The following is an 11353-nucleotide window of genomic DNA, read 5'->3' on the forward strand; positions in this document are numbered from 1 at the left end:
TGTGCATATCATATTGTTAGAGGTTGTATACCTTTTTCAGTATTTAAGGGTATTAATACTGGCTGGTTACTTGGACGATTATTTTTTCCGCTACGAGATAGACGTTGTGCGTCAGTTTAATTTTAAAGTTTATCATAAGTCATAACAAATTGAACTCGTACCTAATTACAACCTTGTCATTTTGAATTTTAGGTTTAAATTTGCTTACTGAGTCACCTGTCCAATTTGAAGTTTACTGTGACACAGGTTAAAGTGCTTTACATTGACATAGCTGTAGCCGAGTAGAGCTGCACAGAAAATTTAAAACTCAATTTAAAAAAAATAATAATCATCAGATTAAAAAATTAACATTCTAGATACGTTTAAAAAAATAAAAATCAGTTGGGGTGTCTGAGCTTTTGAGTGATACCGGAAACACCGTGTATATGACATCTGTGATATTTGCACTGATATAGGCTGTATTCAACTGCTGAATTGAGTTTGGAATCACGAAATCGGATACTTTAAATTCGTTTTTTGTAACCTACTTGCGAGCGGTTTCGTACTACGTCCTGTCCGAATCCGTGAAATATTATATATATTCGCTTTCCATCAGGCTGACCCTATACCTACCTGCCGGCGTATCATGCTTCCAATTTTATCACTTATCCACGTGGATATAGCATCCGTCACGCTTTATCAAGTATGTCAGTGTGAGAGTGACAGATGTCTTATCCACGTGGATAAGTGATAAAATTGGCAGCATGATACGCCGGCTGGGTACCTACGTAGCCGAATGGCACAAACGCTCACGAAACGCTCACGAGACGAAACGCTCGTAGATATCTATCTCTATCGCTACTTTTCGCGGCGTTTCGTTTTCGTTTCGCGTCGCAGAAATGCCATTCGGCTTCGGCACCTGTTTGCCATCGACGTGGTATAAATAAATAAAAATATGGTTCGTAGTGGTCGTAGAACTATTTCTATGGTAATTCCAAGGACCATAATATATAATACGGGACAGACAAAGCCCATACAAAAAAGCGTACCCCTGAAATGTATGGGCCTATTAGGCTTAAAACTAGATGGCGCTGTTCGCAGCCTGGAAGTAGCCAAAATCATATTTTTCCCGAAATATTTTTGCGTGTTTTTATTTTTTAACGCGAGCGAAGCCGCGGGCAAAAACTAGTAATATTATAAATGGTAAAGTTGTGTGTCTGTTTGTCCGTCTTTCACGGGAAAACAGAGCGTCGAAGTGTGAAGCCATTTTTACACACGAGCACCAAGATATGTACAAGCGCAGGGGCATTAACTCAAACTATAACCTGCGCAGCAATAGACTCCACAATAGGTTGGTCGCCGAGCAGCACAAACTCGCCAAGTCCGAGAGTTCAGTTTATATTATAGGCACGTCGATTTACAATCGCCTGCCGAACTCGGTAAGAGATGCAGTTTCCACAGCGGCTTTCAAGGTCAGACTTAAGATGTGGCTAACGCAAGAGTCATTCTACTCGTATGACGATTTTTTTAGTCTACCAATGGTTGATAAATTGTAATTTATTAATTAATGTTGTAATTAATAATATAATATAATAACTTATTTTACTTATACACCATTCCATCGACATGTCGTGATTTTTTAAGTAGAGATAGTTGAAGGGATGGAGAGTAACATATGCCACTTTCTGTCTCTTTCTAACGCGAGTGAAACCGCGGGCAAAAGCTAGTTCTATATAAATAATCCTTGGTAATCTGGTCAGCGTTAGTACTCGTACTTCTTGTTCTGAGACTGATTGAAATAGCATGACACGTTCGCGAGTTTCCGTGAAAGTACGTAGGAAAAATATTTGACTAACACGTTATTTGTTAGCGGATTAGCAAAGTGTCTAGATTTTGATTCCTAGTTCCTTTTCCTTACCTTCAGACTTTGCGTAGTTATATCCTATCATGTTTATGCATCAGGTATTTATTGTCATGTGTTTTAGGAATACTCGACTAAAGCTAAGTAATACTGTGAAGTTGAAAAGCGTTCAATGCACGTGCAGGATCACGTCGGTACAACACTAGGAGATCAACGAACCAACGCACAACTTCGTATAAAGAGACCCAGTACTCTTCTTCATAACAAACAAAAATAAGCTTGCCATAAAGAAGTTTCGTGTCCGTAAAGTACAGAAGTCATTTGTTGGGCAATGCATTCATTTTTATAATAAGTTACCTGACACTGCTTTGAGATTATCCCTCCCAGCTCTTAAGAACTACTTAAAAAAATCATTGATGTTAAAGGCTTATTACAGAGTCGAGGACTATTTGACAGACAAACATGCATGGCCCGAACCAGAAACTACAAAAAACGAATAGCAATTAAAATAATTGTATTATGTATAGAGGACACAGTTCAGATAAGAAAGCACATCAAATATTTTATATTTTATGTTGTGTAGGTAAATTACATATTTAATGATATTGAGATTCATATTATCTTTTTTCTTCTGTGACAATTTGATATGTTTTCTCTGAAGAAGAACGACGTATTATTAAGCAATAATATAATTTATTGAAATTAATTTCCATAGAGTACCTAGTCTGTTCATATTCTTTGATGAATACTTTTGCATGTTAAATTGTATCTTGTTATTTAATGCATGTTAATTATAAGATGTAATGTTTTGAAAAGAAGTTGCCCGCCGAGTTTCTTGCCGGTCCCATAGTGGATACCCCCCTCCCAACTGAGGGGGGGACTGAAATCTTCTCGAGGCTGAGGCGTAGGGTTAGAGCCGGCGTAGCTTTATTTGACGTTCATATGCGCATTGTAATATGCCTACTTGAAAATAAATATTTCATTTTCATTTTTCATTTTCATTTCATAATAGTACCTAAGTATATACTTTTTAATTGCAAAACGTAGGTATTTGGGCATTTCACGGAGAGGTCCAAAAGCTTTGAATTCCCGTGAGAGTAGCATGCTTTGTTTCTGGTAGAAAACCAATTCTTTTCTTATGCGCACTGCCAAGGAGTGGAATTCCTTGCCGGCGGCTATATTTCCGAGCTCATATAACCCGGCAACCTTCAAATCAAGAGTGAACAGGCATCTTCTGGGCGAGCCCACTCCATCGTAGGCCACGTCTTTGTCTTCGGCTAGTCTGTGGCCACGAGTAAGCCCATTTATAATTTAAAAAAATGACTTCTAAGTCATAGATCAAGCAAACTTATCTACTTAGCGTGTCAAATGAACCCAGTAAAATCCACTGAGTTATCCGTCTTTAATCGCAGCTTGCAGCTTACGGGCGTCAATTTTTGTAACTTGAAGTCAACAAAAACAGGAAACATGCCTCGTTACGTGATATTTAATTGTAACAACACTTGCCATCGAACTCAAAGCTGTAATATAGACCAATACAAAACTTCACAAGCAAAAACAACATGCCACCGGTTGACTATTCTTCAATACACGTGTACTGTGCCATGTACGGTTTTTAGGTGTTAAGGAGTTGAGCAAAGTTTTGCTGAGTTAATTAATTTAGCCGCACCAGTTCAGAAACTATCCGAGAAAGTGCAATATAAATTTATACTGCATGCATACAGGACTGAATGAACTGCTAGTTTATTCAAAGGGGATTTCGCTTCAAGAATTGTTTTACACGTAATGCTTGTTTTTTGTATGCTTTTTTACATCACGTCGGTGGCAAAGAACACAAAGAAGTATACTACCAGTCTAATAGTAAGCGACCATACTTAAGCTGTTCCTCTTAATTGACTTAAGTACTTATTCAAGCAAGTTAGACCCCACATGGAGTACTGCTGTCACCTTTGGGCAGGAGCACCTGGATACCAGCTTGACCCTTTGACTCGATTCAGAGACGCGCTGTACGAATTGTCGGCGATCCCTAACTCACAGGCGGTATTGAACCCTTAAGTCTAAGGAGAGACTTCGCCTCCTTATGTGTGTTCTATCGCCTGTATAATGGGTTGTGTTCTGAAGAGCTGTTTGACATGATGCCAACGGCCACTTTTCATCATCGCACCGCTCGCCATCGACGGGGCGCTCATCCACATACCTTGCAACCTAAATGGTCGCGCATCGTGCGGTTTCAGAGGAATTTCCTCCCACGAACGCTCCGGCTGTGGAATGAGCTCCCTGCCGAGGTATTCCCGATGAACTACAGTATATGGTTCTTCAAAAAAGGAGTGTACAAGTTTCTAATGAGTCGGTGGTGTATGTACACTAGGACACATATTCAACATTATAAACAATCAAACAGTGCGCGACGCCGACGCTCCCGGCTCCTAGCCCCGAGGCGCCGACTCGCTAAGTCACGGCGGTCACTCAGCATCATGGGGCCAACCTTGTACAACTCACTACCCTCAGATATAACAAATTTGAAAAGTGACCACATATTTAAAAACAAACTTAAACTGCTACTCACAGAAAAGGCATACTATAGCATCGATGAATGTATATTATCTATGTAAGTGTTAAATTAAAATGATAATTCACTTTATAATTTATATTTTTTAAACATTGTGTATAAATATGACCTGTAAAATACTTTTTTACCAATAAAGATCTGTATTCTGTATTCTGTAACGCGCATGTGACACCCCTTGAGTTGCAGGCGTCCATCGGTTACGGTGACCGCTTTCCATCACGCGGGCCATACGGAACTCAACTCAACTCTACTACTTGTCAATAGATGCCGCGACGAAGAGTCTAATGCTCACCAATTTTTAGCTAATATTACAATACTATTAATCACTATTCTGTTTTCAATTCCTTCTGCTTATTATATAAATTGTAAACTGTTCTAATATTAAATTTTTGGCAGACGAGACACAGTTGCCACCTAGTATCGAGTAGTGGTACTGATAAACGCTATTTGACGCGTGATTGACGCGTGATTGTCGCTAGACTCGCTAGATGTCAACTATACCTACCTATACAAATAACCCGCATGTTACAATACAACTACAGATACAACTCTCCCCTTACTTATTCCTCTAAGCTACGTCAGAATCGTGTCGAAACTCTAAACTACTTGATATAATGTTTGATTCTCCCAACTCAAGCGATCTGTAGTTTCAGTCGTCATTTAGTTCAATGCGAGCTACAACTTCAATAGTGTTTGGCAAACACGGCTTTGTCAACTGCAAACCCGCTTAGGTGCCATGTTTACGAAGCTTACAAGAACTGGTGCCGTACCCGAATGGCATTTCTACGACCCGAAACGAATACGAAACGCCGAGAAAGGTAGTCTGGCTCTGTCGCGCCAACACGCACGAGCGATAGAGATAGATATCTACGAGCGTTTCGTTTCGTGAGCGTTTCGTGAGTGTTTGTGCCATTCGGCTACGCACCCTGATACGACATATTTGTATAATATATCACCGAATCATATTGTACCATGTGTAACATGACGTGAGGAAATCCAACTATTTTATTAGATCCTGATCACATTTTAGACTATCTGCTATTCAGCGGGGCAATGCGACCACCTTCTGGGCACCTTACCTGCCAGCGAGGAGTTAAATATTTTTTTTTACTTTTAAGGTTTTAGTATAAGTGTTTTTATTTTGTTTTACTATGTTGCTGAATGTTTTAATAAATAAATAAATCATTTTAGACTAAAATGACATAAAAACTTTGAAAGTGACAAAACTTAAAAAAGTATATTTTTATTTTTACATTTAAGAAAAAAATTGTGAAAAATTTTGATTGCAGTGTTACGAATAGTTTTACCTATTTTTAAGACAAATATTTTTTAAATTTTACTTTATATTTATGTAACTTTTTTTTCCTTTTTTGGCCCGAGAAATGCGTTAAATCTTTCTTTTCAAAACAAATCCAATCGACCTATAACATTAATATTAGTATATTGTGCAACAAAGAGAGAAGAGGGATTTTGTCGACGAGTGTTAAAACTCGCGACAGCCACAGGCTGGAGAGAGTTATAGACACGAGTATACAAAATCCTTACCTCCTGAGTTACACACAATATTTTTCATCACATTTGAGAGGAAAACACAGAAAAAAAAATCATAAGGCAAAACCTTGAATGAATGGCGGTGTTGTACTGCCCGTTGCTATGGCAACGCGATCAAGCGCAAATCGAGATGGCCGTCACAATTTCCTGCCAGATTGCAAATTATAACGATTTATCTACGTGAAATTTACAAAATAAATGTAAAATACACTGAAATAATTGTAAAACATAAATAAAATGCATTTTTCATACCGTATAATATTTTTTTATTGCTTAATAGTAAAATTTTAGTTGTGCAAAAAAATCCTTGGCTGATTGAAACATCCTTTGCCTGAGGTATTGTACGGATAGTACCTATTCATTTTTAAAACTAAATCACACATCGTACATTATACTTCAGTACACGTATATGCAATGAGACCTTTAAACAGCAAATGTGATGAAAAAACTTTTCTAGTCAATACTCGTAAATTACGCTCTTTTCTTTGTCTTACTTCTGCATTTGATATCGTAAACACGTGTACGTTATATGTCCCATTCTTCACGACGCCGTAACAGGTAATTCGAGAAGATACCTTCGATCAAATTTCGCCCTCATGGCAAGCGACAAAAAGGGTACCTTTTACTATATAACGTCACATATACCTTCGTATTTACGTGGTGTTTACATAATACCTTCTCGTAAAGTCTGTGCCCGATTTTATAAGAGAATTACGACAAATCAAGTGCTATATTTCACTTGGTCTTTATTTTATGCACCTGCCGATGCCGGCCTAGCCGAAATGGCAATCGTTAAAGCTACACGCCGATAGAAATGTAGTCTAGCTCTGTCGCACCAATATAGAAGAGCTATAGATAGATAACGATGTTATCGTAAGCGTTATTCAACACACGTCTAATTATGTACTTCGCACTTGATTACTTGTTATTTAAGATTATAATGTAACTCGAACTCATTGGCAAGCTGTACGACCTGACCGGCCATTTTTATTATTTTTTATGTAAAAATGTACTTATACCTACCCGCAGTCCAGACGGCGCTGAATACCGCCTCGCAATTGTGGTCGCGTTCAGATGTTTCGGAGGCGTAGTCTACATTACCCTGTTGAGATACCGCCCCTCGAGCATACAATAACTGAAGTTGCTTTATATAGGATGTTTACACCGTCCATTTAATTTGGAGTGACTATAGGTATGGATAACTAACGGTCCGCCCTGGCTACGAACGGGACTATATCATAAAAATATTCAATCAATCAATCAATCAATCAAAATATTTATTCGTAATAAACTTAAAAACTACACATTATGCACTAAGTATGACTAAAACTACAAATGTACATGGGATGGATAAGTTTATCACGAAATGGTCCCGTCTCAGCATAATGCCGACCCGGAGGTCAGCGCTGATCTTCCGACGAGACCATTTGCGAGACACGAACGCAGCCGCACGGTACGGCCCTACCGTAAGTTGAACGCGTCCTTACTGAAGGCGCCATTTTGTCTATTCCATCAATTGACATTTGCATGTTTTGCATTACTTACAACATGGCCATACCGTACTGCACAATAATAATAAATTATTACATTACGCTATGACATAGATAGTTCAACTATAGATATTAGTGGTAAATCATTAAATAATGTAAACAAGTGATAAAAAACAGTAAAATAAATATTTGGTATTAGAAAATAAATGATTTGAAAACAACACAACGTAACATGGAGACTTATAATTATGTACATCTAATAGCTTTCCCGTTACCAAGGAGAAAGTTTAGGTAAAAAAATTAAGTTGAGTGATCACATCAAGTTTATATTATGCACACTACGGAAGATATAAAGAGAACAAAACACGGCTTTAAAGACAATTACAGGATAGAAACATAACCTCAAATATGGTACAGAAGAAACAGACTAATCAAAACTATGAAAGGACACGAACATTTACATTACATTTGATAGTGAGGAAAGGACAGAAAAACAGGTACGCACTATTTAATATGTTAACATGTAACAGAGATCGAACATCAGAGATAACTTGTGTCATGCCGTAATACTTCCTGTGACTGCTGGTGTTTGAGTATAAGTTCTTTAAATTTGGTTTTAAAACTTGTTACACTTTGTAGGTTCCTGAGGGGCGGAGGAATGATGTTCCAGCACTTGGTCGCATTGTACTTGAAGCTGCCACGAAAAGCCGCAGTCGCATGCCGAGGAGTTATCAGCTGTATACTACAAGTGCGTACTGCAAGAGACCTGCGAGTGGACATCCATGACAGCTTTTCGAAGAGATATAAAGGGGATTTATGTTTTACTATGCCAAAAAGAAGACTGGCCAGATGAAGTTTGCGACGGTGAAGCATTTTAAGAATATTGTGCTTATTCAAAAATGGCGTGACATGAGCTCTTGGTGGTACATTGAAACAGAAGCGGGTACAGGCATTCTGTACTCTTTGAATAAGCCGTTTTGTTTTTGATAGGAGCCGAGGGCCATACACTAAATCCATGTAATTTAATTTAGACAGAACTAGTGTTTCAATCAATTGAATGCGCAAGGTTTCGTTAATAAAAGGCCGTATGTTGTAGAGTAGTTTGAGTCTAAAGAAACAGGTCCTGACAGATTCCGCAACATGCTTCTCAAATCTTAGTTCGCTGTCCATAACTAATCCCAGGTTACGAGCCTCATAAACTCTTTCTATTAGTTCACCTGATAACATTACGTCTCTAGTTGGTCTGATCTTGTTTAACTGAGTTTTGGTGCCAAATATAAGGTATTTAGTTTTAGTTGGATTGAGCATTAGACTATTATCTAATGCCCAAGATGCTATATTTGCCAGGTCCATATTGAGTTTATTTATAGCACTATCTATTTCCGAGGGTTTGCAAGTGATATATATCTGAATATCATCAGCATAAATATGATATTTACAATATGTAATGCGAGAGCTGATGTCCGCTGTATATAAAATGAAGAGGATCGGACCGAGTATTGATCCTTGTGGCACACCTCTAGAAAGATCAATATTATCTGAAACTTTAGTGGATCCATCACTTGTGCACAGTTTCACATACTGGTGCCGCTTGGTGAGATAACTGTAAAACCAACGCAGGGCACTATTATCTAGTCCGTAATAGCTAAGCTTCGACAGTAACAGATCTATATTAATACAGTCAAATGCCCTAGAGAAATCAAGCAGCACAAGCAGCGTGCACATGCCTTTATCCTGTGAACAGAGTATGTTGTCGGTAACGTCAAGAAGCGCTGTCACTGTGCTGCGGCCTTTCCTGAATCCCGACTGTACATCAGGCACGACATTGTTTTTCTCTATGTAGTCATTTAGCTGTGTGCATACAATTTTTTCCAGTATCTTGGACATACATGGTAATAGGCTAATGGGTCTCAGGTCCTTTAATTCAGATGGGTTGGAGATTTTTGGCAGTGGGCGCACAATAGCTGTTTTCCAATTCTCAGGAAAAGTAGAGGTTGCAATGGAAGTATTTATTATATTAGTTATTAAGTCTATAGTATATGGAAAGGTCATTAAAAGCATTTTTAAATTAATTAAGTCATGCCCTTCCGCGTTGGACTTGAGACTCGAGACAGTTTTTAGCAGTTTATCTGGACTCACTGGCTGAATAAGAAATTTAGACTGGTTGTGCCTGTGAAACTCAAAGTATGTCAACTGCGAGATAGTCACCTGTGATGCAATAGGTAAGTCCAAAAAATGGCTATTTATAATGTTAGGGTCGCTGAAAGTAGAAGGCAGATCTGCTTCAGTTTTTGGCAAAATATTGGTTTTTAAATTTTTCCAGAGAGATTTTGGATCTTTAATTTTATTATTTATGTTGTGCCGAAAAAAAGCCGCCTTTTCATTATATATAGCAGCATTAACTGTTGACTTTAGGTCCTTGTAGTACAGTTTTTTATTCTCAGAACCAGTTTTATGATAATCTGCAGCAGCCTGATCACGCAAACGCATCATTAATTTCACTGTGTCAGTGATCCAGGGATATGATGGGCCCTTTATTGTAGAGGTTATCAAGGGTGCATGTAAGTCAAAGATATACAATATGTACCTGGTCATTTCCTCTACTTTTTTATTCACATCTGGCAGCAAACACATCAGGTCCCAACTAATACTACGCATATCAGTATCGAACAGAGAGAGATTAATGTTATTAATGGGTCTGTGCAGTATAGTGCAGGGTTTCGGTTTGTTCCGCTTTATTGCGAACTCACACATAATAATACAGTGCCCTAAGAGGGACCCTACATGCTCAATATGTGTTTTCTTGGCATGTAAATCTGTGCAAACCAAGTCAATTAGAGTCTGGCTACTATTTGTGAAATGTGTTGGGTCAGTTATTACCTGTGTTAAATTAAAACTGGATAAGAAATTGTTAAATTTACATGTTTTTATGTCATTGTCAATAAATAAATTAATATTAAAGTCACCTAGAAGTATAATTTGGTCATAACTGGTTAATGAGCTAACTGTGTCAGATATGCCGTCTAAAAATAAATCTACGTCCTGTCATGGTGGACGATACGCTGTACCTACCACAATTTTTTTACCTTGTACCGTTATAGCTATCCACATTTGTTCCACCATTTTGTGTTTGGGATCTACGGGGTGCGGTAAATTACGCGCGGTCAAGTTACGTTTAATATAGAACCCCACTCCCCCACCACGTAAACGTGAACCCAGTTGACGCGGGGTGTGACGGAGTCTGCACCCCGGAATCACCGGGGCTCGGCATTCGTCTCCTCCTCTCAGCCAAGTCTCATTTATAGCTAACACGTCCATATCTAGCTTAGTGCAGGTGGCAATAAAGTTATCATGATTCGTGCCTAATGATCCCGCGTTATACAAACCTATACGTATATTATTCCTAGCGCCTGTTGATAAGTAAGTAGCTAGCTGGGTAGAACCGGTTTTGCTTTACAGGTACTGCAACCAAGCGCGGGGATCGTAAGCATGGAGCGTTTGAGGTTATAATTATAAGTGATAAAGTGTGATTCGGTGTGCGGTTATGTAGATAGATAGTGTTGTTCAAAGGTGATATAAAGAATAAATATATTAATATAAGGTATATAAGGTGCATACATAAATTCACGTTCAAATAAAGTGTGTATGTGTTGTGTGTACTCAGTGCAAGTTTTTTAATTAATTGAGTGGTTACCAGCGGCCATAGTAGCAAAGGAAGACAAGCTCGGATAGCGATTAACAAGAGTGATAAGAGGCCTATATTGCGAACAAACCTATGATCGGCCAAAAACACGATCTAAGTCTGCTTCGGTACGTATGCGATATCGCGGTGACGTTGTACCAGCCTGCTGCCGTGCGAAGATTTTACCATCTCGGGTCCAGACATACCGCCAGGAGTACTGC

The 11353-nt window shown here is 38.6% G+C and overlaps 1 protein-coding gene and 1 long non-coding RNA gene across 2 annotated transcripts; one reads left to right on the forward strand and one right to left on the reverse strand.

Annotated features, from left to right (window-relative positions):
• The first annotated feature begins 7587 nt into the window (after positions 1 to 7587).
• On the forward strand, positions 7588 to 8543 carry LOC125235895. The gene is made up of 2 exons (XR_007178142.1): positions 7588 to 7947; positions 8090 to 8543. It is a non-coding gene; the product is annotated as an uncharacterized LOC125235895 (long non-coding RNA).
• On the reverse strand, positions 7980 to 9263 carry LOC125235894. Its single transcript, XM_048142523.1, has 2 exons — positions 8965 to 9263; positions 7980 to 8916 (listed from the first exon to the last, which is right to left on the reverse strand). Exons 1-2 carry the CDS (start codon positions 9173 to 9175, stop codon positions 7991 to 7993), a joined length of 1137 nt encoding a protein of 378 aa, XP_047998480.1. The 5' UTR covers positions 9176 to 9263; the 3' UTR covers positions 7980 to 7990.
• Positions 9264 to 11353: the final 2090 nt, after the last annotated feature.

This window comes from Leguminivora glycinivorella, chromosome 18 (genome assembly GCF_023078275.1).
Source record: "Leguminivora glycinivorella isolate SPB_JAAS2020 chromosome 18, LegGlyc_1.1, whole genome shotgun sequence".
Taxonomy (NCBI): Eukaryota; Metazoa; Arthropoda; class Insecta; order Lepidoptera; family Tortricidae; genus Leguminivora; species Leguminivora glycinivorella.

What these genes read in the sequence shown, in the direction of transcription:
- LOC125235894 (XM_048142523.1), bottom strand. Translation starts at nt 9,175, where the DNA reads ATGTGCACGCTGCTTGTGCTGCTTGATTTCTCTAGGGCATTTGACTGT. An exon ending in TATTGATCTTTCTAGAGGTG is followed by an intron (nt 8,917 to 8,964) that starts TGCCACAAGGAT and finishes TTTTATATACAG; the next exon opens with CGGACATCAGCTCTCGCATT.